This window comes from Miniopterus schreibersii, assembly GCF_964146895.1.
Source record: "Miniopterus schreibersii genome assembly, chromosome: 19".
NCBI classification, from domain to species: Eukaryota; Metazoa; Chordata; class Mammalia; order Chiroptera; family Miniopteridae; genus Miniopterus; species Miniopterus schreibersii.
This window is the reverse complement of record NC_138119.1, coordinates 16,760,302-16,788,005: the sequence shown is the minus strand read 5'-3', so window position 1 is coordinate 16,788,005 and position 27,704 is coordinate 16,760,302. Positions and strand designations below refer to the sequence as shown.

Below are 27,704 nucleotides of genomic sequence, written 5' to 3'. Positions count from 1 at the left end.
AAATCCGAGTTAAAAACTCCAGGGACCCAGTTATAGAGTTGTAGAAATCACTATGAAAATAAGGTAACAAAATACTGTTTCACAGCAATGTCTGTATTTTACTCAGTAATAAAACTGGCTCCAATGAGCACTTTGGCCAGTAATGTATTTCCTGGGTCTCTATTCTTGAATCCCAGCCATGTGAATTGCTCTCCTTGGGGACTTCCCTATTTATGGAGAGTCTAATAATCTCTAGAATCTTGTTCTTATCATTTTTCTCCGTCCAATATAGGTAATAGGAGGCCCTGGGAAACAGGTGATTTTGCCTTGAAGACTGGTTGTTAATGATGCAGTACTGTAAGGATCTCAAAAATGTTTATACTTTTTCAATGTTACTAACCAGGCTATTTAAAATAAGGTTTGTTAATGTATTTGCTTTCAGGCGTTTCAGGTTGGCCTGCAGTGTAGTGGGGCACAGAAAGAAATGGAGTGGGAGTTTGGGCAACTGATTTCTAATGTTGCTTCTATCATTGACTGGAAGGGGTTTAAGGAAGGGCTTCCTGGGTTTTCAGTCTTAGAGCAAATAAACAAATGGATGTGGACCAGATGATTGTTAAGGCCTATACCAGAAAATAAATTTAGTGGTTAGGCAATATTATATTAGATATTTATAATTAAATGATATAAAAGAATTAAACATGTTAATATAAATATTAATCCTATATAAATTTATATAAAATTTTTATATATAAAGTATAATTTATAATTCTAGTTAGCAATCCCTTTTATTCCTTCAGGTTTGTGAAAGTACAAATAACTTTATATAAGGGAAATATAAATGATAGAGAAACAAAATCTAAATAGTAAAGACACAAGCATTAAAAAAACATTAATCAGAATTTTTTATGGTAAGTACTGTCTTTATTTTAAAAAGTTATACATGCTAGAAAAAAGCATAAATGATACACGTAAACAATTGTTTACCAAATACTTATTTTTCCCTTGTAAAGGTGCAAATGATGTTTAAATGTAAACACAAAAGTTGCCAAATATTTTTGTAACGGGGGGTTACAGAGAAGGAGAAGGTTATTCCTTTTGTTGTGGTAAGGTCTTATTTCAAGATTTTCCTGCAAAAGGTCTATGAACACAATGACAAAAAAATTGCAACCACTGAAATTTTTATCATTTTCTCTTTTTAACTTTTCTCCAAAAAGTGCAATGTGAGAGAAGCAGTAACAGTGGCTTTATAGAGTGAGGATAATGATATATAGCTGTATAAAAGAACCAAGATAATAAAATGCCTCAGTTGGTTTTACACCCATTCCCATGTACTATCTATCACATGAACTGAAGAATTCATTCCTTGAAGGCTGTGATTACAGGTAAGCCTCAGCTTCAGCAGGCCTGAGCATCAAGTGTAAATTGCATAACAGAATTCACTGCTGGGGAGAGGACATTTCTCCCTGCTGGTCCTTGGTAGCAATACAAAAATCAGAAGCATCATCAGTCAGTCGTTTTTGAGTAAAAACTTGCAGAATTGCACATGATTCCATTGGGGGATTCTCAAGAGAGTATATGAAAATCGTATACTGTTTTTGTAGAGGCACTCAGCAGGGCTCCAGACCTAGCAGAAACTCTATAAAATACTGTGAAAAAAAGACTTTAAATGTAGCAGAAAACAAGTTCATATGGAAGAAAATGAGATGCAAAGTTCCACTGATGAAAACTTTTAGAGTCCTTGTTTTACTGATTTAATACTCCTTTTGGATTGTACTATCTAAAATGAGATGCTTCCTTTTATAAAAAGATTTTCAAGTCTTCTGGTGCTTAGTGCAAGAACGATGGCTAACTTATATGCTCTGCATCCCAATCTTTGTTGCCGGTAGTCCTTGTAAGGAGTGGAGTCATGTGGATGGAGTGCCTAGATGTAACAGCTAGATCATGTATAGCCCTTCTCCCCTTACTAGCATTTTCAAACTTAGCGTCTTAAAAATAAAATTTTGCTGCTTGGAATTTTTTATTTTTATTTTAGTTGGGAGGAAAGCTAAAAAAACCCCCAAAAAACTGGACACCAAACCATGATAAATTAAAACCAAAAATAAATATTCTTCTGCACAGAACTGAAAATTATTGTGCAAAAGATGGCATCCTACTGGTGAAGTACTTTCTTTGTGTTTGTATTTCCATATGTTGAGGCACCGGCAAAGAATAAAATTTGTTCTAGTGTTTTCTCGAGCAGTAGAAAGCTCCAAAGTCAGAGTGCTCCAGAATACAGAGGAGCATACACACAACTGTCTTCTAGACGGTCACCATATATGGGATTCACAATGCGTCATTTTAATAACTCCTACCCCACCCCCCAGCCGACGGTAATTCATCCCACCGTATAACCTGCAAAGAAAGAAACAAAATCAGATTTCTAACTGGAAAAAACACCGTTTCTTCCATCACTAAAGATGTTAATAAAACATGTTTCTATGTTTTATATCACAGCTAATATTTTTAGCTTTCATACTTCACTTCCAAAGATTAGGAGCTGGAATTGAGCACTGGCAAGTGGCAGAATTATTTCAGATGCTGACTGAAATGCTTTTGCTAATCGGGGACTGATATAAGAATAAAAGTAGACATGACTTATATCTACTACTCTGCACATCATAACTGTGTGACTTTACACCGTCTGTCTTCTAACACTTATACAAAATCATATGTTCTACATTTTTGTGTCTAATTTTGGCCCTGGCTATATTATTTTCCCACCCACATTTTCCCTTTGCCTAAACTTCATCAATTACCTAAATGTCATCAATTATTTATTTTTATCCTTTCATCATGTATTGTACTCTTATAAACCTCCTTGAACCCTTCATGGAACAAAACTGGATGTAAGACAATAAAGTCGGCATCTAGTTTGTGACATGTAAACAAGACCATCGTCAAATTAAGGATTTCTATGGGTAAGAATATTAGCTCCTCTGCCAGCTGTGAGGTAAAACTGGTATTAAGTTGGGGATATATAACTACTAAATTCAGAGTTATTTCTCACCAGATAATTCTATTTAGTGATAGTTTCTGAGAAAAAAGTCCTTACATAGGATCACAGTGATTAAGAGGCAGAAGTAAATGTGGTCTTCTCAAATTATGTTTACTCAAATTCCCACTAAAAACAGAAAGCTGTATGTGGAAGAAAATAAGCCACAAGAGGCTGGCTCCTATTCATGAAAACCTGTCATTATAGCTCCCTCACCTGTATTAGGTTTTGCTAAATGTTACCTTTGCAGTGAGAACTTCATGGGTCACCTTTTAAAATGGACACTCCTCTCTGGACCCCAACTCCCCACCCCTCTCTGCTATGTCATAGCATGTCCACCCCCTGCAGTGGCACTGTCTGTCTCCCTCACTATAATGTCAGCCCCAGGAGGGCAGGGAGTTCTGTTTTGTTGAATCCCCAGGGTCTACAACACGCAGTAAATCTTTACCTAATGAACAAGGTTGTGAAAAGGGAATGCAGAAGCAAAAAGTGTGAAATGTCATTAGTTTGGCTTTAGTATTGTGACCATTGAGCCATACAGAGCCAGGAGAGACAGAATCCAAACAATGTCACCTAAATATCTATAAAAACTAGCTTTTCCAGAGATGAAGACTATATGAAGAACTCAGTAAATTAATTAGTTCAATCTTATAAACAGATGAAAAATTTGGGTGGGTACGTAAAGGCACAAAATTAGAAAATATATACTTAGAACACAGCAGGGATGGGCCATAAGATTGCCCCTTTTGGAGGAGTGACTATAAAACAGACCTCAGCTTACCTCTCATGGTCATGAGAAAAACCTTTCAGGATGTCTGCTGCCTCAGATCTCATGTCCAGACTGATACCTGTGGCTGCTGTGCAACCTCAACCACTGGGATGCTTACCCTAGACTTGTTTAGGCAAAGAAGCCCAATTTATTGAGAAACAGACCCCAAACTGCATGGAAGGTAAAGGCTGGTATTTAGAATTCAGTACAGACATGAAGTATATCAAACTCACACTATTGATATTTTATATTAAGTTTGAGAATGAACTATATTTGACATTTTAAGGTCTCAATGTTTAAGAAACACTGGCATATTAAAGCATCTATCAGATTAGTTTGTGAATCAAATATAAAATATGTGATTGAGTAAACATTTAGACCTATGATTTTAAGTTTAGAGGTTTAAGAATTTTGCTAAATTTGTATTTTTGAATATTTAAAATAAATGCATGAGTCACCTGATTTATGTGAATTTGTAAGGACCACTTAAGTACTTAGCAAGGGTTTGTTAGACAAAGATTTAAAAGCATAGTAAACCTATCAAAATATAGCTTAACATAATTAAACCCTCTTAAATAAGATGTAGCCTCATCCTAAAAGTGACTTAAAATATACTAGACTTTAAAATAGAATAATGATATATTTAAGTGGATTTTAAAAGCTCAAGGAAAAATACTGGTTTTAAAATGAAATGAAATATTTTTTAAAAGTAACTGCAGTTTGTTTTTCTTGGGCATAAAGCTGCCCATAAGAAAACCGAAAAACTGCATTGACAGCCAAAGATCTAGGTTCTAATTTGAACTTGTTCACTAACTTGCTTAGTCAAGTGATTTTATTTCTCCATGCCTCTATTTCCTCAGCTAAATATGATGGGCCTAGAGAGATTTTTTCCCCCCATTTTTGTCATCTCAATTATAAAACTGGACAGTTACCAAGGAGAATTTTGTAAGATGTCAGCCACTTTAAAGCAATTAAGTCAAAATAAACCATCAAATGTGGGTAACTTCAGCCCCCTTCAAAATACTGCAAGAGGTAATTCAGTGTGTTGACCGCCCTGATTTTGATGGTTGTGGGCTATCTTAAGCCCATTATTTTCGAGGCAGCAGTGAGGTGATTAACAACACAGCTGAAAGGTTACCTCCATGTATTGGCATCAGGATCAAAAACTTCAATGGTCTTCAAGTATGTTGTGCCATCAAAACCTCCTACAGCCATGAGTTGTCCATTCACCACTGCCAGGCCAACCTGCAGGACCAACACAGTGCTGCTGAAGAAACTGATCCCTGGGAACATGTGGAATGGTTTCTAGATAAATCTGTTTAATAAAAGATAATTCTTTATGGCCTTGCCTTCCAGTTTACTTATTTAATAGATTTTTGTTTGTGTTACAGAGGAAAAAACAAAAATCTATTAAATTATGGGAACTAAAAAATGATATATTCAATTAGGATATTTACAGAGTTCAAAACGTATTAAATTTTAGGAAAAGCATTCACTGGGGGTGAATGAGAACCTCCAACCTGCTTTTACTTTTGGTATTTGCCTGTTCTAATCCACTATCTAAACTGCCACGAACATTATTTTTAAATACAGATCTAACTATTCTCTCAGTTTCCTATAAAAACTTTCTAAGTCTTCCTGCCACCTAAGGATAAGTTTAAAGTCTGTATCATGTCACTGAGGCCCTCCAGAAATCCACACGAGCGCGTGTTGGCCCTACCCCCCGATGCACCCGATGCTGCAGTAATACCGGGTTGTTGGCAGCGCCAGAAAACGCCATCCGCATTTCACAGCCCCGCACTTCCGCACTTGTTCCCTAGAAAATCCCTCTTCTGTCGTGACCTAGCTGACGTGGGGCTTCCCGATCAGTCTCTGCGCTGCCCCCAGGGCATTAACCCTCCTCTACCACGTTCTCCTTTAGTGCACAGGCCACCACTACTGAACTGTCTCTTATCATTAGTTATGGGCATTTTCCTTCAGTGACCGGGAGCCCTTTGAGGAGAGGGATCGGGTCAGACTCGCTTTGACTTGCTGATGCCACGCAGTAGTGTTCCCCGATTTGTGCAAACCAGCATTGACCCCCTTTCTCCTCAGGTTATGGAGCCTTCAGCTACTGCTGGGTTCTCCTGCCTGTTGTGCCACGTGGACGGACTCCTGACAGGATCTGGTTTATGGGTTACATCTCATTCAGCCAGTGTCCCGGATGGATGAAGTCTATACCCCACCCTGGAAATCTCTAGTAGGCACTGGTCATTCATGGTCTAGAACACAACATAGGCCAGCCCGATCTGGCCTATACTATAAATGGGGTAGACTCAAACCAGTTTGTGGAGACTGGTGGTGGGGCCAGACATGTTTCTGCCTGGACATTTATAATCGGTATGCCAATTCCTTAGAATATTACCTTGAGATGTTAGGTAGGAATATTCAACTCTAATAGATACGGATGAATATGGGTGAAGTTAGATGGTGGTAGATAAGACAGGGAGATGCCTTTCAGAGAATCAACTTATACTAAATAAATCATAAAAAGTAATTCTCTAAGGTATGACTGGATATAAGATATTTAACTACTTGAAACAACAGCAATCGAAATAAAAATCTTCCCCGGTACAAAGGCAGCAGGGATTGTTTTGCCTAACCTCCACCTCCTCACTGTCCCGAGGTATTGTATTTTACAGGTCAGAGCTCTCCTGCACAGTCCTCTCTTGGTGCTGGGTTTTCAGTAGCTGAGCACTTACTCCACTACGGCGGGACGTCATAGCCACCACTGGAGACCACTGGTTCGTTCTGGGGTTGTATCTCTCTGCACTGCTGAGCTCTGTAGTGTCGTCTCTGCCCCCCACGGCATAGATCATGTCCTGATACACTGCACAGCCCAGGTGTTTCCTCCGGGTCCCCATGGGGGCTATGGTGTGCCATCTGTTTTCCTGAGGATTGTAGCGCTCCACTGCAAGGAAACGAAAAACCAGTGAGTGACCAGCAGCCATTTCCTCTCACTTCTAGTTTTCTTCACAGCCACTGAAACTTTGTGATAACACATATTTTCACTAATCTGATTTTTGCCTCTGAGAAGGACTTGTATGCCTTTGGGCAACACCCCTATACTCTCATCAGGGTGGGGTCTCTTCCAGGTACGGCATGGTGGAAAGGGCAGGTGCTGGAGTCAAGGTAACTAGCTCTCATTCTGACTGTAGGACTCTAGCTGGGTGACTCTTGGCCTCACTCTCTTATCTTTTCATGAGGGCATTAGAGTATATGATCTGCAGGCACCATTTTGTACTAATAATTTACTGTCATAATCGGACAGCTCTACTCTTATACTCCCTTGCCTATATTCCTGATGTATTCTAAGCCACTGAAAAGAAGGCATTTGACAATGAATCTGATCTGAGTGCCACACCGACAACATCCTTAGGTAGAAATATCCATTATCTCTAGATAGAAAGGAGTAGCACATAAACCAGCTTATAGCTATGTGTTTATATTTATACCTAGATTATAACAAGGTATTTTTGGTTTTTGTTTTCTAAGGAGGATGGTTGTGGGAAGGGAACTAATCATGTTATGAAATAGTACTTTTAATCATTGTAAATTCCCAGCAGCTTGTAAAGTAGAGGGAGCTGACATATTTGAGAGTATACTAGAAAACTGGCTGCCCAGGGAGCTGAGGAAGAGGTAAGAGTTGCACTCTCCTAGAGGGAAAAGAATTTTCCTAATAAATTACAAGGTAAGCTGGACTTTCATACTTTTTGTAGGGAGACTCTCCTAAGGAAAATGTGTTGCTTGGGGGGAAGCAGACTGGCTTTGGACAGGACGAACCTGTGTTGAGTGGAGAGGTCCCGTCAGAGCCTCCTACAGCATACAAGAAGCCTCCTAACACGGCCACGGCCACGCCCAGCCTTCGGGTGCTCATGGAAGCCACTCGGGTCCACTTGTTCTCCTTTGGGTCATACCTGCAGTGAGAGAAACCATGGACTGCGTGCATGTTTCAGTAAGTGAGGCCTTTCTTATAAGGTGTGAAATCACCCAAAGATGCCGGAGACGTAGATGTGTGATGGTCAAATGCAGTGAGAACCTAACACACTTTAGTTATTCAGGGAAAGAGCTCTTACACTTGGTGCCCGTGTCAGTTATGAACTATTTTGTGCTCTGACTTCTGAAGCTGTGAACACTTCTCCTTTGCGAAGCTGGCTATTAGATTCCGCCAAAAGGAACTGGACATTGGACCCTGAGGGAGGAAAAGGAACCGGCTCCCTTGTTTGCCACCCCAACACTGTTGTCTCAGCAATGGCCCTTCACTCTGTACCAGTTAATTTCCATTTCTAGCCCTTTCTGGCACTTCCAAAATTAGCCTTGTTGGGCTTCCCAGAGGCCCCTCCTCCGATAAGAGTGCCAGTGTTCTAATTACCCAACTGCTGTGAAACAGACCACCCAAAACTCAGCGACTTAAAACAACTGTAAACCTACTTTTGCCCCACCCTGTATTTTGGATATTAACCCCTTGTCAAATATATGATTTGGAAATACCTCTCCCATTCAGTAAGTTGCCTTTTCATTTTGATGGTTTCTTTTGCTGTGCAAAAGACTTGTAGTTTGCTGTAGTGCCACTTGTTCACTCTTTCCTTTCCTCTGCCTTTCTAATTTTGGCATATGTAGTGTTTTCACATCTTGCTTCATTTTCTTAACATCTTTTAGCACTTTTGAAATAGCTGATTACAGTTTTGACCTGTTCTGTAGGTATGTATTTCTGGTGTGTTTTTAATGGTCTACAGAGATTTATTCTGCCTTTTTCTTCTTACAATAACTTTGTATGGGATCTATCCTCAATACTTTGCTATTGCTGATTTTTATATGCAACGAGTTTTCCTGAACTTTTAGAAGGGGTAGTTTGTGATAATTTTTCTAACTTCATGAAGCTCTCTTTTTTTTTTTTTATGAGCATTTTAAAAAAAAGTGGTTGCCTCCTGAGCTGCACTGGCTTTGTTCACTACCCCTGCTTTTATCTTGGCCTTCTGTTTTCATTTTATCTTTTGTCCTTATACTGCTCGGTTTTGATTCTACACCCAAAAGTGTGGGCTCTGTCCTGGAAGGTCATTCTGGCTGGTTCTCAACTGGGGTGATTTTGCCCCCTACCCCGTCATCCGCCAGACACTTGGCAAAGTCTGGAGATGTTTGGTTGTCACAAGGCATGTGCTGCAGGCTTGTGGGTAGAGGCTAAGGGTTCTGTTAAACGTCCTACAATGCACAGGACAGCCCCCCACAACAAAGAAGCATCTGCCCAAAATGTCAGTCGTGCTGCGGCTGAGAAACCCCCTCCTAAGTCCTTCGGGTCTAACTGTGGGTCCCTTGCACTTGCTCTACACTGGGAATGAGCAAAACCCCTTTTAGCTCCCGCTGTTCATAAATTTCCCCCTCATACTTTCTAGTAAATATGTATCAGCTATTTGGGGGTTTTTCTATTCTTAGATCTGTCAGACTTCAACGATTGCTTCTCTGTTTTCTCCTGCACAATGATATCATGCAGGTCTTATGTCTTTTGGTACTTTGCCTTTGCCCATTTGTTTTGGAGTTTACGGGGATGACCTTTCCTCTATTTTAAATGTCCATAGGATTTTTCTTAATTGTGGTAAAATACACATAAAATTCACCATTGTAAGTAACCATTTTTAAGTGTTGAGAACATTCACATCATGCAACCAAGCTCCATGCTTTTCCATAGGTTTTCAGTTTCACTATCTGTTGCTGTGTCTTTTTTTTAAATTGTCACCCGAAGATATTTTTCCCCCCCATTGCTTTTCAGAGAGAGTGGAAGGGAGAGAGAGAGAGAGAAACATTGATGTGAGAGAGAGATATCGATTGGTTGCCTCCCACACACGCCCCAACTGGGGCCGGGGATCACACCTGCAATCCAGGTATGTGCCCTTGACCCAAAATCGAACCCGCGGCCCTTCGACCCTTTGGGGTGCAGGCCAACACTCTAAACACTGAGCCACACCAGCCAGGGCACTGTGTGTTTATGTGGGACTTTGGAGACATTAAAAAATTATGCTATTGCTACTGTTATCTTCAAAGAATCCTTCTGCATGGTTTTGAAAGGGAAGAAATAAGTTTCTTGACAGATGAAAGAGAACTAGCATAGCTTTCAAGAGTTACCTGCAACTTTATCTCTATTTAAGACAGAGTTAAACTCTTCAACTTAAACATGGTAACCCAACTAGTAAATGCCATTTCAAAAATTCTGGAGTCATGAGCATTTCTTTTGAAGAAGTGAGGATGAAATATGGAATGTTCCTGCCAGTAATCACAGCACATGAGACTCCAAAATCTAATCTCTAGGACAGAGTGACAAAAAACTGATGGGGCAGGATATTAAGAACAGAATCTATTTCACCAAAATTAACTGATTTGTAAAAGTATAAAGTAAACCTTGGCAGCCTGCTCAGATTTCCCTAAGTACACAAGAATTAATGAGACTCCATATACAAAATATTTGGAATCCTTGTAACATGTGGTAGACAAATAATTATTACTTTAATCATTTTTTGGAAGAAGTCTGGGCAGTCTTACAGTCAGTATACTCCAAGTACTGTGGAAAAAGCCAGCACAGATTTCAGAAGTGGTATGCTTGATACCATAAAAAGAATGCAATTTAAGAATGATTCCAACACTTTAATGTTATGTTCAATCAGTGTAGCACATAGTTAAAAAATCAGGTTATATCTTTCATCTTCCTAGACTTTAAGATCAACAGAAAATGTTCTCCTTAAAGCCCATGGGAAATCTACCAAATGGTGGATCCCCTAGTGTCCTAAATTGCTTCTTTTAAAGAACCATCTATATGCTTTTAAAAAAAATTTTTTTTAAATTTATCTTTATTGTTGAAAGTATTACAGATGTGCCCTTTTTTCCCCATTGATCCCCTCCCCCTAGGCCTTCTCTGCACTATTGTCTGTGTCCATGTGTTTTGTATATATGCATGTAAGTGCTTTGGTTAATCTGTTGCCACCCTCTATATGCTTTTAAAACTTGAAAATAACTTGGAAAAAATCACCTCTCAACAATGTTAAGGCAAGACACGCCATCCTGGCCACCAACAGCATAGAGAAAGCCTCCAAGCACTGCCACGCCAACACTTGTCCTGCAGGTGCTCGTAGGAGCCACGTCACTGCTCCACTGGTTTGTTTTGGGGTCATACCTGCCGATAACATCAAGAGTAGAGTTTGTATTACACAAAGAAAGTATGGCTATGTTTACATATTCATGACATATAGTAATATATATGTTCGTTCCCCTAAATATGACTAATAACTAAAGCATATGAAAGCCTAATTTATGTTGTTTTTTTATATTAATTTCTAGAGAGAGGAAGGGAGAGAAAGAAACATGGATATGAGAGAGAAACATTAATTGGCTGCCTTCTGTACTCTCCCCTACCAGGGATCGAACCCACAACCCAGGTATGTGCCCTGACCAGAAATCAAACCCACCACCTTCTGGTGTACCGGATGACGCTCCAACCAACTGAGCCACACCAGCCAGGGCTATGTTTTTATTTTTTAAAATTCATTTTTACTTAAAGTTACATATGAATATAATTTTTTTGGAAATTTTTTTCAGAATGTTATATATAAAGCTAAAGTTTCCTTTGAGTTACACTTGATTTCTGATCTCTTCCCATTTTGGTATATATCCTACAAGACTTGTCAGTAAAATACCTTAAAATAGGTATATATCTATCCACACATATATTCTTTATATGCAAGCATGTTTTTGTCACATGAATACCATTCAGTAGGCACTGTTTCCCAGGGAAGAAAGAACAGCGTGTATATCCGCAGAGAAAGAGGCATGAAAGAGGATACTGTGTCCAGGGATCAGCAAGCAATTTAGTGGGTCTGTAGTAGCATGTTTAGAGAACATTGATGTGCCAGGGAAGACAGACTGGAAAAACAGGTGGAGGTCAGAACATAAAGGACTTGTATGTCACACTAAGTGGTCTAGGCTGCCAACTGGTGCCACAGATGCAGTACTAAAGCAGCAAGTCTAACTTTCCTAATTAACATCCCAAATGACACTGTATGAATCGTAGAGAAGAAAATTTCACATTGGCCTTACTTACCTTTCAACACTATTGAGATAAGAGGATCCATCATGGCCTCCTACTGCGTATAACAGGTCATCAAGAACACTGACTCCAACGCCACATCGCCTTTTGCTCATTGAAGCCACCATTCGCCACTCATTGGTCTGTGGGTCATATCGTTCTACGCTGGAAATAGCATCTCCACTGCACCAACCACCAACTGGGGAAGTAACAGAAACGGTCAGGAGAATGCCTGTCTCAAGGCCAGACTGTACTACTCACTGCTGACCTGGTGCTCGGACTTACCAAATGTCTCCAGGAGATCAAAACAGGCCTTTACTTACTCCATTGGACTGTTAAAATCTTTAATGTTCTAAATAAGTTAGTATTCGGTCCATTTTACAGAGGAGGGCAAAGATACTAATTCAAATTAGATTGGGAGGTACTGGGACAGTGAAAGGCTAGAACACTGAATTTACTGTAGTCAGAAAACTGGGGCTTGACTGTTGCCTCTACTGAGCTATGTGATCTTGGCAAAACCCTGTAAACTACCTATTTATAAAATAATAAAACTTTAAAGTGAAACAAAATACATGAAACTGCTTCTAAAGCATAACATCCTAATGTATAATTAAGAGCCAAAAGAACCATAATTCAGAAGCCCGTTCTTTTTGTTTTTACCGTTAGGGGGGAGGGATTTTGGCTCTTCTCATGATCTCTTAATAGATCCTCTTGTGACTAAAAATAATACAAAAATTCTTATGATTTATTTACAAAGTATTTTGCTTTCTATTTAATATGTAGTCTGTACTGAATTCTATATTATCCAACATAACATTTTTTAAAATTGATTTTAGAGAGAGAGGAAGGAAGAGGGAGAGAAACACTGATGTGAGTGAGAGAGAAACATCTATTGGTTGCCTCCACACGCACCCCTGCCAGAGGCCGAACCCAAAACCTGGGCATGTGCCCCGACTGGAAACCAAACTGGTGACCTTAGTCCACAGGTGGACTCTCAACCAACTGAGCCACACCAGCCAGGGCCAAACATAACATTTAAGATCAAAAAATTTTTGAAGAAGTTACATTTTTCATAAGTAATACTCAGGATAACAAGTTCAAACCAAGTTCCATAAAGCTTCTCTGAGTGCTTCCTGAAATATGTGGTTACTGTAGATACATTTGTTATTCTTTCAAACCATCTCTATTATAATCCAAAAAGAGCTAGATTCTAGAGCTTAAAAAGTGAAGTCTAAGGAACCTCAAAGCATTTGAAAACTACTGTTTTCTGGAGATTCCAATAACTTCTGGAGCTAGACTAAAATTGGAATATTTCTAACCTTCTAGCTGGATTTGAAAATTCATGTCTTTATTTCAAATCTCAATGTGCTGTATACATTTTATTTTATTATGGTTTCATATAAGTTAGGATATTCAACTAATACTATGTGTCCCTTTCCAGCAATATTTTTCCTTAGGTACACTGGTTTCCTAAAGGCCTCGGTTTTTCTTTAGTATCAAAGAACACAGTTTACATAGTGATACTAATTTGATTTGGAACCATGTAATACAATGAAAAGCTGGTTTTCATGGCTTCCATTATAAAATTGTGCCTGATGTTTACTGATGAGACTATTTGATTTGTCTCAAATGCTCATAACCCTGACATTTGCAGCCAGGCTTTATTTTGGAATTTAAGATGTTTTCTCTGATATTGAAACTCCTGGCATATATCCTAGAACAGAATTAAAATTAGTATACACAAAACTCACTGTCATTTAGTATTAATTGAATATCCTGATTTTCCATTAATCATGATCGGTGGGTGATAATTTCTCACTAGTTTTCCTCAGGATCAACAGATTCAGGGGCAGACGATAGGAGCGAAATGATACAGCAGGTTGTGTTGGGCTCAATCTAGCTCAGTAAAGCTAGGAAGGAGTTTAATGTAAGATAATGTTTTTTGACAGTTTCATGTAATTATGAGGCAACTTGCACACTGGTATATAAATTAATGCACATGACTTATTTGAACAAAACGTCCACTGCAATGTGGTTTTATTTATTTATTTTAAAAATAGGTTTTAGGTAATTTTCCAATTTGCTCTTTTATATATTTTTTAAATTAAAAACCTCTCAGAATTATATTTTATTTATTTTTGGAGACTCAAATACCAAGTTCCATTTACTTTCAATAATGAAAGCAACACAACAAAAAGGAATTAATCCACTAATTTTTAAATCTAACACAACCTTAACCACAAAACTATCCTTAATAAATAAAAACATATTACTAGTAACCAAGTAAGACTATTCTTGAGACTCTCTGGGGTTTGTCTGTGCAATGTGGCTTTAGGTTTATATAAACAGAGCACTGTTTTGGAGAATACCAGTGTTGGATCATGAGGTAAGCGTCAAGTTACATGATAACATATGTGTTTCTTATGACAGTGGATATCACAACTGTCCAAAGGACTACTCACATGACAGTTTCTCATGTGGGAAAATGTTCAGTTTAGTCACCGTATATTAAGATCCAAACCTGCAAAAAGTACTTCTCCACAGCGGATAGGCTTCCGTGGTCTTGTCCTTGGTCCTTGCATCAGTGGCCGTTCTTGGGGCAATAGGAGATAGTTTTTAGCCTCATCTACCAAGTCTCTGTGGAGAAAATTCTGCCTTTATTCCAAATGTCTAAATAACATTGTTAGTCAAATTCCAGTATAGTTTTGGAATATGTAAGTTGGCAAAGGGGAGCAAGCATAAATCAAACCAAATCACGAATGCCAGCTCACATTAAAAGGGTCACAAATGTGACAGCAATGATGCCAGGCACACTCAGATTGATTGGTATTTCCATCGTGACTTCATATCTTAGTGCAAAAGCAGTGTAAAACTCAACATGCTTGGGGCCAATAATAACTTATGGGAAACTAAAGATTACAACTCACTTGCCATCCTACAAAGTTATCGCTTTCTCATAAATTTTATTAGATTCTGCAGGATACTGGCAAAGTAACACATCAGCCATGGCACTAAATGTTTGCTAGATTAATTAAGGTAATAAAACTAGGTCAAAAATTGGATTGCTAAAAAGAAACACGGTACCATCATTTAATATTGATTTGCTATCTGGTACTGTCTGCATGGTTTACTCTCAACAAGTCTACTGAGGATGAACACATGTTTTTTTCTACTATTAAGGTATTTTATGAGAAGAACCTAGTAACTGTTCTTGTTAAAAACAGTATACAAGTGCCCACTACTTCTGTATGTCCTGTTTTCACTCGTCCGTTGCATGATGCAGGCCTAACTAGTGCATACCCATCTGTCACTCTGTCCTCTCAACTCTAAAAGTGTTTCCTAACTTATACTGTATTTTCATTTCTCTAGTTATTTTATGTTAAATTTTTTCCTGCTGGACTAGTCCCCATGCATGACTCCATAATGCACTTCCAATATATGGCTTTGCTGGGCCCCTTTTGAGTTTATCTTAAAAACAAAAGCAAACAACACCCCCCCCAAAATCCCCCCAAGCCGATGACAAAGCTTTTTCTAGCTTCTCCAACCTTAAAAACAAAGGCTGAGATCTCCCAATAGCTGGGGTTTTTTTGGTCTCTTTTTTTTCTTTATTGTTGAAAGTATTACAGATGTCCCCCTTTTCCCCCCACTGATTCCCTCCACCTGCCCCCCCCCCCAGGTCTTCTCCACACTATTGTCTGTGTCCATAGGTTTTTAATTAAATTGTTCAGGGGTTCCTAGAAAGAGTACTATAGAGTTGATACTCAGCAAGCCAACCCACAATTAAAATAACAGCACTTACAGCCACGTGCTGTAAGGCACTAGCTTGTAATCCCCACCACAGCCTATGAAATAGGTACTATTACTACCCCAACTTTATAGATGAAGAAACCATAGCAGAAAGAGGTTAAAGTAACTTGCCTAAGGTCACAGAGCTCGTAAATGGTGAGGTCAGGATATCAGGAAGGGGCTTCTTTAACAAGTGACTTCGTAAGTACCTTTACTTTCTGCATCAGAATCAGTACAATCTGGTTTCTGTTTTAATGCAGGAGGAGCACCTATGCACTGTTTCTTCAGATTTTGGCATCCATAACTCCTACGGTTTTCCTGCTGGTACTGTAAGTATCTGGGGGGAAAACTGCCACTTGTCTGTTTTTTTAAATTTAAAGGACAAACATCTAAAGCTCCCTCTAACATCTGTTAAAGGGACAAACTTCAGATTACAGAAGAAATGCATCTACATGTCCTTCCTCTTTTCTAGGGATTCCTAATTTTAGAATTTTCTTCAGTGTAGGTTAAAGAGTTCTGACTTGCTCTCTCATTTTTATATCTGGACGATGCTAGGAGAAAATGATTAAAAACACCGTATGGTTTCTGATTTGAACTCAAATTGTAAAATCTGTCAAACTGGGGAAAGTAATTTATTAAATATTGAATACATTACAGAGATAGCCCAATAAAGTGGATGTTTTGTTTGCTTTGTAAAAGCATTTAGCATTTCTTTCAATCAAAGAGTTTCTATGAAACTGGTGTAAATCCTTCCAAAGCTAATTTATAAGTGTGGTAGACCTTTAACTCCATCCACAGTCTCAGAAAGCAAGGCCGGTCCTATTCCCTAATTGGGTATATATGATGGAATGAAAAAGTGCTCTGGACACACTTTTTGACAGATTCAATAGCATTATCTATCTCAAGGAAAAACATCTTAGCGGAGAATTGCCTCTTCTTCAAGCATTAACATCTTAGAGGTCAACCTCTTGACTGGCACTTCTACACAATAAGCACTGCACACTACAGACTAGTGGGATGGAATACCGGAGTTCAATCTCCTATCTTTCATCTCCCCCTCTTGACCCTGGCCCAGAAGAAAAATCTGTTGAATACTGCCCTGCTTTCAGCACTAAGAAACACAATATTTAGGAAGCAACACAAATAAGGAAATTAGGAAAAAACAGGAATGCTTGGTTGCTGATTTTTCCCACCCAGGGCCCTTCATACCTGCATTCTTCATCACTCTTGATGAGGGGATCAGAGCCCACGGTACCCACCAGGAACTTGGGACTGAGCAAAGGCAGACGGACATGCTGCAGCACCTGTGACATAATAAACATGCTTAAAGGCTCGAGCGCCCATCTGCCAGGTTTTTATGAGAACAGGTGCTCCCCTATTGTATTTTGATTGTTTTGGGATCTAATTGAATTAATCTATTAATAGATCTAACTAATATATAATGAAGAGGAAGGGAAGGCATAAATACTAAAACTAAATTAAATTTACTCTAACCACCAATTCAGTAATTAGAATAATCAGAAAACAAAGCACACTAATCACTTTAGAAAGCCGCTTTAAGCTTTCAGCAATATATAATAAGCTCTTCTATAACTAGCTTATATAACTGGACTCTAATTAAAAATCCAGAATAGCCTATAAAACTGCTAAACACTATAGTCGTAACAAGAACATCAAACATTTCACTTAGTGACCACTTATGCCCCACATCATCACTTTAGTCTTCAAAATGTCGGGGGATTTCTAAGCCATAGGGAAGGGAAGCATGGCAGTCGCCATCCTTGCTTTCTTTTGTTCATTTTGTACCATTTAGGTTCAGACAAGTGTGATAGCCCAAACCTAGAGCTCATACAAAATAGAGAGGAAGCAAGGGAGCAAAAAGGTCATAACGGTAAACACTTATCTTCTTGATTATTTGGAAACAGAAGGTCTTTTTTACAGTCTAATATAAGGGACAGTGATACCTGTTTTTTGTGTGTTTTTTTTGCAAGTCAAATACATATTATCTCATCCAATACAAAGCATCCAGTTACTTAGAGAAGCATTTCTGTTATACCTGGGGTAACTGAGGACGTCTCTCTTGGATACTGTATTTGACCCAGGCCATCACTGCATTGAACACCTGTTCTTCACTGCGAACGTTTAGCTCATCACTAGATATTATGTCAATGAGCTGATTGGCTGGAAGCAACATGAACTCTTCACTTTCCATCACCTGTTCAAAGTGAGGTAAGAATAAAAGAAAAAACACCTGTGATCATACTTAATTTATTGTCTCAATATTTTTCTTAAGGGTTATAAAGCACAGCTCTCTTCCACAATAGAGCTGAAGTTCAAAACAGCACCAGAGGAGCAGAAAAGTTTAAAAAGAAACAGATGGGCAGAGCTATTTTTAGGACAATGAAACTGTGGTGTACAGTACTACAACGGTGGATACATGTCATTACACATTTGACAACCCATGTAGGTTCAGCAGTTGTGACACATGTACCCCTCTGGTGAGGGATGTTGACAGAGAGAGAGAGAGAAAGAGAGAGAGAGTGTGTGTGTGTGTGTGTGTGTGTGTGTGTGTGTGTACGGGGTATATGGGAACTCTACTTTCTGTTCAATTTTGCTGGAACCTAAAACTGCTCTAAAAAATAATGTTTATTAATTTAAAAAAGGAAACAGAGGAGAGTCCAGGGGACACAAAACTTAGGAAAAATAATAATTTATGATTCAAATAATTTAGGACAAATGACATCCTTCTTTCTCCTAAAATGAAGCATCAAAATAAAGTTTATATTCAAAGTAAACTACAGCAAACTACAACTCCAGAAACACAAGAGGCATATAAAAAATTCAGGAACAGCTTCCAGAGGAAGATCCGTACTGACAGAACAGTGTCTATGGCAGAAACACCAAGGGGCCAATTAAAAAAAAGAGTAAGGGCGTGAGCAATTTTATAAACAAGAATGAATATAATGAGGAGTCAGACCCAGGAAAACCTCTGAGGACCAAAGCTTCCTCCCTCCTTCCTTCCTTCCTTCCTTCCTTCCTTCCTTCCTTCCTTCCTTCCTTCCTTCCTTCCTTCCTTCCTCCCTCCCTCCCTCCCTCCCTCCCTCCCTCCTTCCCTCCCTCCTTCCCTCCCTCCTTCCCTCCCTCCTTCCTTCCCTCTATCTATCTATCTATCTATCTATCTATCTATCTATCTATCTATCTATCTATCTATCTATCTATCATCATCTATCTATCTATCTATCTATCTATCTATCTATCTATCTATCTATCTATCTATCATCTATCTATCATCTATCTATCTATCTATCTATCATCTATCTATCTATCTATCTATCTATCTATCTATCTATCATCTATCCATCTATCTATCATCTATCTATCTATCATCTCACTAATACATGTGTATGTGTATAAAAATATATATATACTACAAACACACCAATAATTTACCTTTACCTGGGGCTAGGGGACTGTCAGAATGGAGAGGAAATGACAACAAGGATATAACTTTGTACAGCGTGCCAGCCACAAATCCCAAGAGCTTGCAGATCTTGCGATGACTATGCAGAGTACAAGGGACAGGGGGCATGGCTATGCTCCATGTGGTTTGTTCATTCACACAGAATATGCACTACGTGTGATGTCCATGAGTGCAGAAGGATCTGGTGAAGAGCTCAATCCCTACTGCGTGACCTTTGATGCAGGTGACGTATTCTCTTGGGACAAGGTGATTTTCATGCTCCTCAAAAAGTCAGAATATCTACCAGGATATGAGATAAGCCATAGCAATTTGAATATTTGATTGAGAATGTTTTTCCCAAGTACATTAGGAAAAAATGTGCACATCAAAATAAAACAGTTGAGGGCCATACGGTCAGCTATACTTATAATAGAAAATACTAGTAAGCATGGCAAAGTTTAATTTGTATGGCAAAGTTTTCAAATCATCTGAGTAGGAGATCCTCTGGGATTCAGGAAATTAAACAGGTAACCTTTAAATTTTAGCTAAGTTGCTTAGCCAAGTAGCTTAGTAGTTAGAATGACTGCATTGTACTCTCTATGGCAGGGTTGTCAGATTTAACAAATAAAAATACAGGACATACTTACACTTAAAATTATTTGTTGTTTATCTAAAATTTAAATTTAACTGGACTCCTTGTATTTTATCTGGCAACCCTGTGTTGGGGGCTAGAAAGTCCAGAGCCAAATTTGGGGCCTTGCTCCAAATTAAGTGTGCTGGCTTTCACAGCATGTCATACATAAGCCATGGCTGCATCCCACTGTCCTCTTTTCACTCTGATTTCTTAAGTACAAGTAAGGTACCGTATATCTTTGTGGAGTGCATTAATATTCTTTGTGGATCTTGTCAGAGCATAAATTTTTCCCTCAACTTAGTGATTGTAAACCAAATGTTATGTAAGTATCAATGATCACCAAGTTTAAAGTTTCTAAGTGAACCACTATGATATTAACTACAATATTAACAATGATATCACTAACTAGAAACATTAGGTGGCAAGAAAACATGAAAACTGTGTGAGAAAATATTTGTTTGGCACTCAGGACAAAGAGTAAGATTAATACTTTGGATAAAGTATGGTTAAAATGTCACTTCTCTTTTTCCACCATGAAAGATATTAATGGTCTACCATTAGAGCAAATCTAGAACTGACGTCTATCCTTGAACCAGACAACCAGGTTAAGAAAATAATACCTTAAAATATCTGCTTTTTCAAATAAGAGTTTACAGGAGATCTGCATTTTAAGTCCCACACTATTTTGGGAATTTCTTTCATACATACAGGTTTTTTCTTGTCTTCTGTTGCTTCTTTAGTCAGTTTTCGTAAGTATATATATTTCCTCCTTCATAAAATAATCCTACACTCTGGCTCTTTTCTTCTCTCTCCCCACTAGGTGATTTCATTGGCACTGATTTTTTAACCTTGTTTATGGTGCTTTTGTTATTAAAAAGTTTAAAATTTTTATGCAATCAAATTTATCAATCTTTTCTTTTATGGCTTCTGGATTATATCCTGCCTAAAAAGGATTAAGCCATAGTTTAATTACTGTGACTTAATTACTATGTTGATGACTCCTAAATTTTAATCCCAGTCTATTAACGGTCTATTAACTCCAGTGCGATCTGGCTCTGTTCTTTATGTAAAATCATTATGTAACATCCTCCCTTTTATTCTGGATCTCACTAGGTTTCTTTCCATTCCTCAAACTAGTTTTGCTTCTTCATGTCTCAGAATTTTGCATGAGCTGCTCTAGAACCAAAGTTAAATCTCTCTGTAACACACTGTTAAATCATCCAGGGTTTCTTCTTTGTAGCACCCACTGCTGTAATTAATTATTTGTGTAATTGTGCATTCAATGGCTATCTTCCCTGCTGGATTATAAATGCCAGGAAAACAGACTCTAGGGGTCTTGTTCACTACTGCAGCCTTCGTTCCTAAGCCCAGTGGCTGAAACATAGTAGCTTTACAAATATTTATTAAATGAATGAATAAGTGAAAAATAACAGGTTTAATGAAACATTCTTCTGATATTACCTTATTTCATTTTTTCTGATTACTCAGCAAATAACCTCTGACCTACAACTTATTCTGCTGAGTAATCCATATAATCAGGAAGGACATGCTTTGTGTAAATGACTGATACCAGGTATCCCATCAGACACACATCTCCTTGTGAATTAATAAACTGTATTCTGGCTTATAAATTACCCTTTCATGAATATGACAATGACTAGGGACAATCAAGCCCTAAACTTTAACTTCTACTGATAAACACAAAATTAGCCTCTAAAATAAAAACCAGGCTTAGAATTTACAACAACTTACTTCTTTAATATTATGAATTAGAATCAGCGGTGAATCCAACCAGGTACGTATGTGTTAATTAGCAGAGTGTGCATCTATACACTCTCCTGACAGAAGCATTATGAATACATTCAGACCACTAAGTACAACTCACCTCTTGAAAGTTATGTTGAGTGAACTTGTCTGCTATCCTTAGCAACTCACGACATGAATGTGTGTCAGCAAAAGCCCGAATACCGAGGCAGTTAGAAGGATCTAATTGTCTTTTTAAGAATTCACAGCAGGCTTCCTGTATTTCTGCCAGCTGGAGGAGGCAAGCAGCTGGCAGAAGGGTCTGAACATTGCCCTCTTCCACGGTTATCTGGGAGGTATATGCAAAGTCAATCAGCAGTTCCATAGCCCTCTCATCTATATCTCGGATCACTACTTCTGTCTGACGGCTCTCTGCCAATTCTCCTGTAAACATAGCTCGAAAGTAGGGACTACAGGCTGACAAAATGACTCGGTGGGCATATATCTTCTTAGCGCCCACAACTAGCACCACATCACACAGCTCCCGGTGCTTTCTTAGGAGGTTAATCACTTCCAAGGTTTGCCGAGGGTGCTTGTCTGAGATATAGGGCATGCGGGCAGGTTGGGGAACCCCTTCTGGCAGTTTGTTGGGGTCTCCAAGGGTGCAGCGGCTTGTTACATCCATTCCAGTCTCTCCTGGTCGAATGTTGGTACACCTACAGGAATGGTGGGGGAGAGGGAAGAGAAGATGGCAATATTATTAGAAGCTCACTCCTGCCATTAAAGTATTCCTAAGTCAAGAGATAGGGAAATCTGCAGGTAACCAAAATACAGGACTAAATGCCCAAAGAGCACCCTCTCTAAGAACTCTAGAACTCATAGACTTCCTAAAAGTCTCCTGGGAATGAAGAGTATTAATTCCAAGTCAGAGCACTTTCACTATGCACTCTTATAAAGTAAAGGACAATTCTTTTTTCATCTCAGAAGTAGTCAGGCTAGACTGTTAGGGCCATATTTTACATTGCCTACACTACATTAATAAAAAATTATGAAAAACATTTCTAAATTACGATCTATGGACTTTAATTCCTTAATCTGGTTTAACCAAAATCTTGGTATTTGTCATTTTTATTTTATTATTATTTTTTATATATCTTTATTGATTTCAGAGAGAGGGCAGCAGAGGGAGAGAGAGATAGAAACACCAATGATGAGAGAGTCATTGGGGATGGAGCCTGCAACCTGGGCATGTGCCCTGACTGGGAATCGAACCCGGATTGCCTGGGTCCTAGGTCGACGCTCAACCGCTGAGCCACGCCCAGCCGGATGGTATTTGTCATTTTTATAAAACACATAAATGTTTATTTCTCATTACCAATGGGTGACATTTTAAATTGCTCTAAGGTTCAGCACAAAAATCTATAAAATATAGCCAATGTTGCAAGAAAAGATCCGAAGGAAAATAGGCCAGGGTCCAAAAATTAGTTTTATATATAGTACTATATTTCTTTTATCCAAAGATGCCTAGTTTTCAGTTTATACAGGAGGACAAATGATGAAGCAGGGCCCTTGAAGAGCAGGGGTGCACAGAACGAAGCCGGGGCATGGATCAGACATCGGCGATCAGATGAGGGGTGGGAGGACGAGAACCTGGGAACAGATGCATTTATTTGGGGTAAGGAGGCGTCAGCCTAGGAAGTTCACACCTAATGGCCTCTTTTCCTTTCTGTGAGGCTGGGAGTTGGGGATGGCAGCTTGTCACAGGATCAAGGGAGAACAGGTAATGCTGTGAACGAGCTGCTGGGGGATAAGCATCACTAGGACTCAGAAATACTGTTGGGTAATGCTGTTGGCCCAAGTGATAGTAAAGACTCAACCTAGCTGCATGAATTCCCCGTGGCTGGTTTTATCCCAAATCAGAGAATATAAATGCCCGCACTAATTTAGAGCTGGGAAGTGCCACAGACAACATAGGAGTTGAGTGATGGCTAGAAAATGGTTGAAACTGTGAAAATGGAAGGGGGGACATGTTGATTTTGACAACGGACAGATGGAGTGCGCATTCAAGAGATTATGGTCAGAGAACAAGTTATTAGGGTTGATAATCTCAGAGAGGATTTTCTGAGTGACAGTAAAAATGAACTGTTCAAGTGAGTGAAGGTGAAAGTCACAAGAATTTAGGAAGTCAGGGAAACACAGGCAAGGTAAATGGATGGGTCGTCCCCATAAACAGTGGTACCTCCTAACTGACAGTGGGGAGAATAATAAAATAACATGCACACAAGAGACAGGACACAAGGGACAACGCGAACATCTCAAGTACTCTTCATGTTTACCAAAGGGAGCCACAACTCTGCCAGCTCCCCAAGAAAATAAAACTTCTATCCACCCAAAATGCATGAGTCAACTTCAAATTTCAGGGGGGGGGGGGAGAGAGAGAGAAACATCAATGTGATCATTAGGTTCCAGGGATATAAGGACACAAAAGACACATGGGACTCAAAGAGTTCACACTTCTGTAGGGCGAATGAATATGTACCTAAATAATCTCAATATGAAGACTTCTCATGCAAAGCTCTTCCAATAGCAACTAATATAAACTCAACTTTACTCTCCAGAGACTGCCTTCTGGAAGAAGGAAATACCCTTTGGAAGTGTGATCATGACTTAATGTAGGCCTCAGGTAAAAGTAAAACCAGAGAGCAATGCATAGGCTGGGCTTTGGCTAAGTGATGGTGATGAAGAAAGAGCTGTAACTTAATGGCACCAGAATTCTCCAAAATGATTTTGAGTAACTGGCAGTATTATATAATAGAGCAGAAAAAAGAGTGTGAGTAATTAAATGAATATTTTTATAGAAATTACTGATGAAAGCATTCCCACACTGTGCCTTCTCTTTTTAAAGAATAATAAGCTCTTATTTTAGCAATTACATAAGATATAACATTTATGGCAGCTGAGCATGAGAAGCAATCAGTGTTTTTTGCAGCCACGTTAAAAGATGAAGTGAAGAAGTATTAATATATGTGTTGTTAATTTCATGTACTTTTAGTCAAATATTGCTATTATAGAGTAAGATATAAGTAAGATAATGACATCTGTTGCAGCCATAACATCTTTTCATTTGGGAATTAATAAATGCATTTGCAAGCATTTATTAATTCCCAATATCCTGGTCAGACACATTAGGGAAGTAAATGGGCACAGCAAGGTGAACAGCTCAAGGTCAATTAAAAAATCAGCAACAGATTTGGAAAAAGATATATTCTGGTTCTTGCTCCCAGTTTTAAGTTATAAGCCATACCCCCATCATGAAAAGTTTCTTTCTTAAAAAGATCTGTCACAGTTGTTTATCTTTGATGTTAAATAACAAATGATTAAATATAGTTCAATTAATGTAAAATGAGTTTAAAAAGTGAAGAAATTAAACTGAGCTGATTTTGTTTCAACAAGGACTCTAGTCCTATTTGTTAGTGCAGATTGAGAAAAAGCATTACTAAATTTTAGGGTTGGCAGGACCTATGATTGTCTGTATTTTCCCACACACTATTCTGCTTTTCTATGGACTGAGTTATTATGTCCAATACCTTTTTTACTCCTCAATCTTCCCTGCAATGCAGCTATTTTAATTAACAGAACTACTGTATTACTGAACACCAGTGAAATAACTAAAACCATAATTAGACATTCAGTACAGTGTATTATAACAAATCATTATACTTGTATGGCAACAGAACCCTCTACATTCTACAGAGAATTGAAGACTATAATAAACCCATATATCATAGTACACTTCATGATTATCACAAAAAATTACCACACAAAAAGGAAAATTTAAATGTTAGCAACACAAAATTCACAGCACTCTTTAGAAATTTAAGTTCTATATATTATTCTATTAAAAAAGTTACTAATTCCTGATAATTACTTTTGATTTATTTTTGGACAAGAATAGTTAGTTCCAAGCAGAATTTGGTAAGATTTATAAACTTTAAAAAAAAAAAATTTAAATGAAGCCCTGGATTACATGTGCTGGATTTCAATCAGTGACACCGAAGGTTTTCTTCCTAAATGCCTACCTGCGCATTGGCTTTCCTTCCATGCACCATGAAAAGTACCCTTCACCACACTCTAAAGCCGAACCTAAGACAACAGAAAAGGAGTAACTTAATAAAAACTATTTCTGATCTTCCCAGCAACCACCTCTGTATAATCGTTTCATTCAGTGATAAACAATTTCATGTCCTGTTATGACACAGGTCTTTTGCAGATGCACAATCATAACTTTTACCTAGTACCTTTCAGATGACTATCTTTACTCTGAACACTAAGATGGTTATAAGCGAAGGTGAGGGAAAGGGCCCTAAATAGTCCTGATCACTAGGTTAGTGTCTCTCTTCAAAAAGTGCTTGGAGACATTTAACTTTGACCTCACCATCAAGTACACCTACAGAGCATTCGCCAGATACCCACAGCAGTATTATCATGACAGATCGAATAGGGAAAGGGCTGCTTTAACAACGGATCTGAAAGCAATGAACTTGTCCAGAAGTGACAGAAGCAGGGGAGGCATTTCGCCTTTATAAACAACTCCGCTTCCGACAGCCGGGCAGCCTGAACAGTACAGAGAAACTCAGACTCCAGATTAACATTCTCTTTACCAGCCCTTCCCTGTCCCCGAAACAATGTCCACCACCCACTAGGCAAGATCTCGCTAAGTCCCCAGGGTTAAATGGGACGCTTCTTCCGACTTCCAGCCCCAGTCTGGGGAAGCTGTTCAGGGAAGCCCAAAGCACCCCCGGCAGGGAAGCCCAGCGCCTCCCGGGCTCAGGGGTGTGGCTGTCAGCCGGCTGACCGCAGGCCGCGCCCCAAAAGCCCCTTCTCGGCGCCGACTGACAGGCGGCGGGCGGAGCACGGCCCTTACCCCACCCGGCGACTCCGCAACTTGGGAGCACAGATTTGCAAAGCGAACCCGGGGCGCTCTCCACTATCGCTGCTCTAAGGCGGCTAACTTACCGGCTCGGACACTTTGCTTTTCCTTTGCCGCAGCTTCTCCTGCCTCCTCCGCCTGTCGCCTCCCCTCTGCCTCTTCCTCTGCAGCCGCTAGAGCCAGCAGGATACCGCTCCTCGAGCTACTTCCTCCCGGTCCCTCGCCCGGTGCAGCAACAGGAAGTGGTTCTCATCTTCAATCGTTCCCCCCGGAACCCACTTATTCCGCCAAGAGGTTCCGGCGCGGCTCAGGAAGTAGCCGCTTTCTTTGATGGGGATTCAGGTAACCTCAAGCCGTGCCTGTCTTCGCATCCAGTTCCTTGTGTCCCGAGAGTGACTCTTTTGCGAGTTCACCCCTTTACTGGCAGTATTTGAATACCGAAGCCGCCTCATCTCTTCCTGCAGCTGAAGGCAGGAGCAGTAACGGAAAGCTAGGAATTTTGATTTATTTGTAGTAGGCGAGTCTCCTATTGGCACAGCTTTGTCCCTCATGTGGATTGAATGATTGATGGACGCATGCATACATGGGGTCGACATATATCTTTTAGGCCCATACTATGTGCAAACTGCTGAGGATACACAGCCAAATAAGTAGACCAGACGGTCTGGATTTCCCACCCTTGAGCTTTCAAGACACCAGAGTTTTATCCAGGATTCTAAGGCTATGTGTCAGCTTGCCCTTTCAGTTAGTATTAACCACCAGCCATTTAACTGAACACTTCTGTGACCTTACTTTAGTCTTAGGGGTGAGGGTGGGGCGATCTTTTCAATTTGTCCTTTGCCAGAGTTTCCCACAGCACATTGCCACGTGATATTGGCAAGTCTGCCAGGCCAAGGACAGGTGCTAGTTGGGAAAGAGTGGGGCCTTGACATATGGGATGGAGACATCTGGCTGAGTACACAGAGGACTGAATTCTGAGGATGTTGGAACAAAGGAGACAGAAAACAAAGTTAAATAAGGGAGACTTAATTCGGAAGCACTCTCCTGGGATACAGGATTTAATGACGGGGCAAGAAGTTCAGGAGAAGGTGCAAATATGCCGCCAGAATGGCTTTATAAGCATGGAGAGTGATGGCTCATACTAAATGTGGTCAAGATGCCAGGATTGCCATGTAAGACAGTGGAACAAAGGATTAAGAAGTTCAAAAAAAGCGAGCAAGCTAGAGTGGATATACAATGTAAGCCTGGAAAACCCACAAAGCAGT

At 39.4% G+C, this 27,704-nt stretch overlaps 1 protein-coding gene and 1 long non-coding RNA gene across 3 annotated transcripts in view; one reads left to right on the top strand and one right to left on the bottom strand.

The window, feature by feature from the left end:
* The window catches only part of LOC308548579, a 256,809-nt gene that overhangs the window by 40,656 nt on the left and 188,449 nt on the right, over positions 1-27,704 (top strand). The window lies entirely within an intron of this gene.
* On the bottom strand, positions 874-26,661 carry KLHL20 (kelch like family member 20). Of its 2 annotated transcripts, XM_081121545.1 has the most exons (12): positions 26,526-26,659; positions 25,589-25,652; positions 21,652-22,225; positions 17,729-17,887; positions 16,882-16,976; positions 14,408-14,523; positions 11,902-12,085; positions 10,834-10,977; positions 7,602-7,735; positions 6,521-6,729; positions 4,918-5,024; positions 874-2,370 (listed from the first exon to the last, which is right to left on the bottom strand). In XM_081121545.1, exons 2-12 carry the CDS (start codon positions 25,609-25,611, stop codon positions 2,286-2,288), a joined length of 1,830 nt encoding a protein of 609 aa, XP_080977671.1. In that variant the 5' UTR covers positions 25,612-25,652; positions 26,526-26,659; the 3' UTR covers positions 874-2,285. The 2 variants fall into 2 exon arrangements, with proteins under 2 accessions (XP_080977671.1, XP_080977672.1); XM_081121546.1 differs by lacking the exon at positions 25,589-25,652 and having other exon boundaries at positions 884-2,370; positions 26,526-26,661.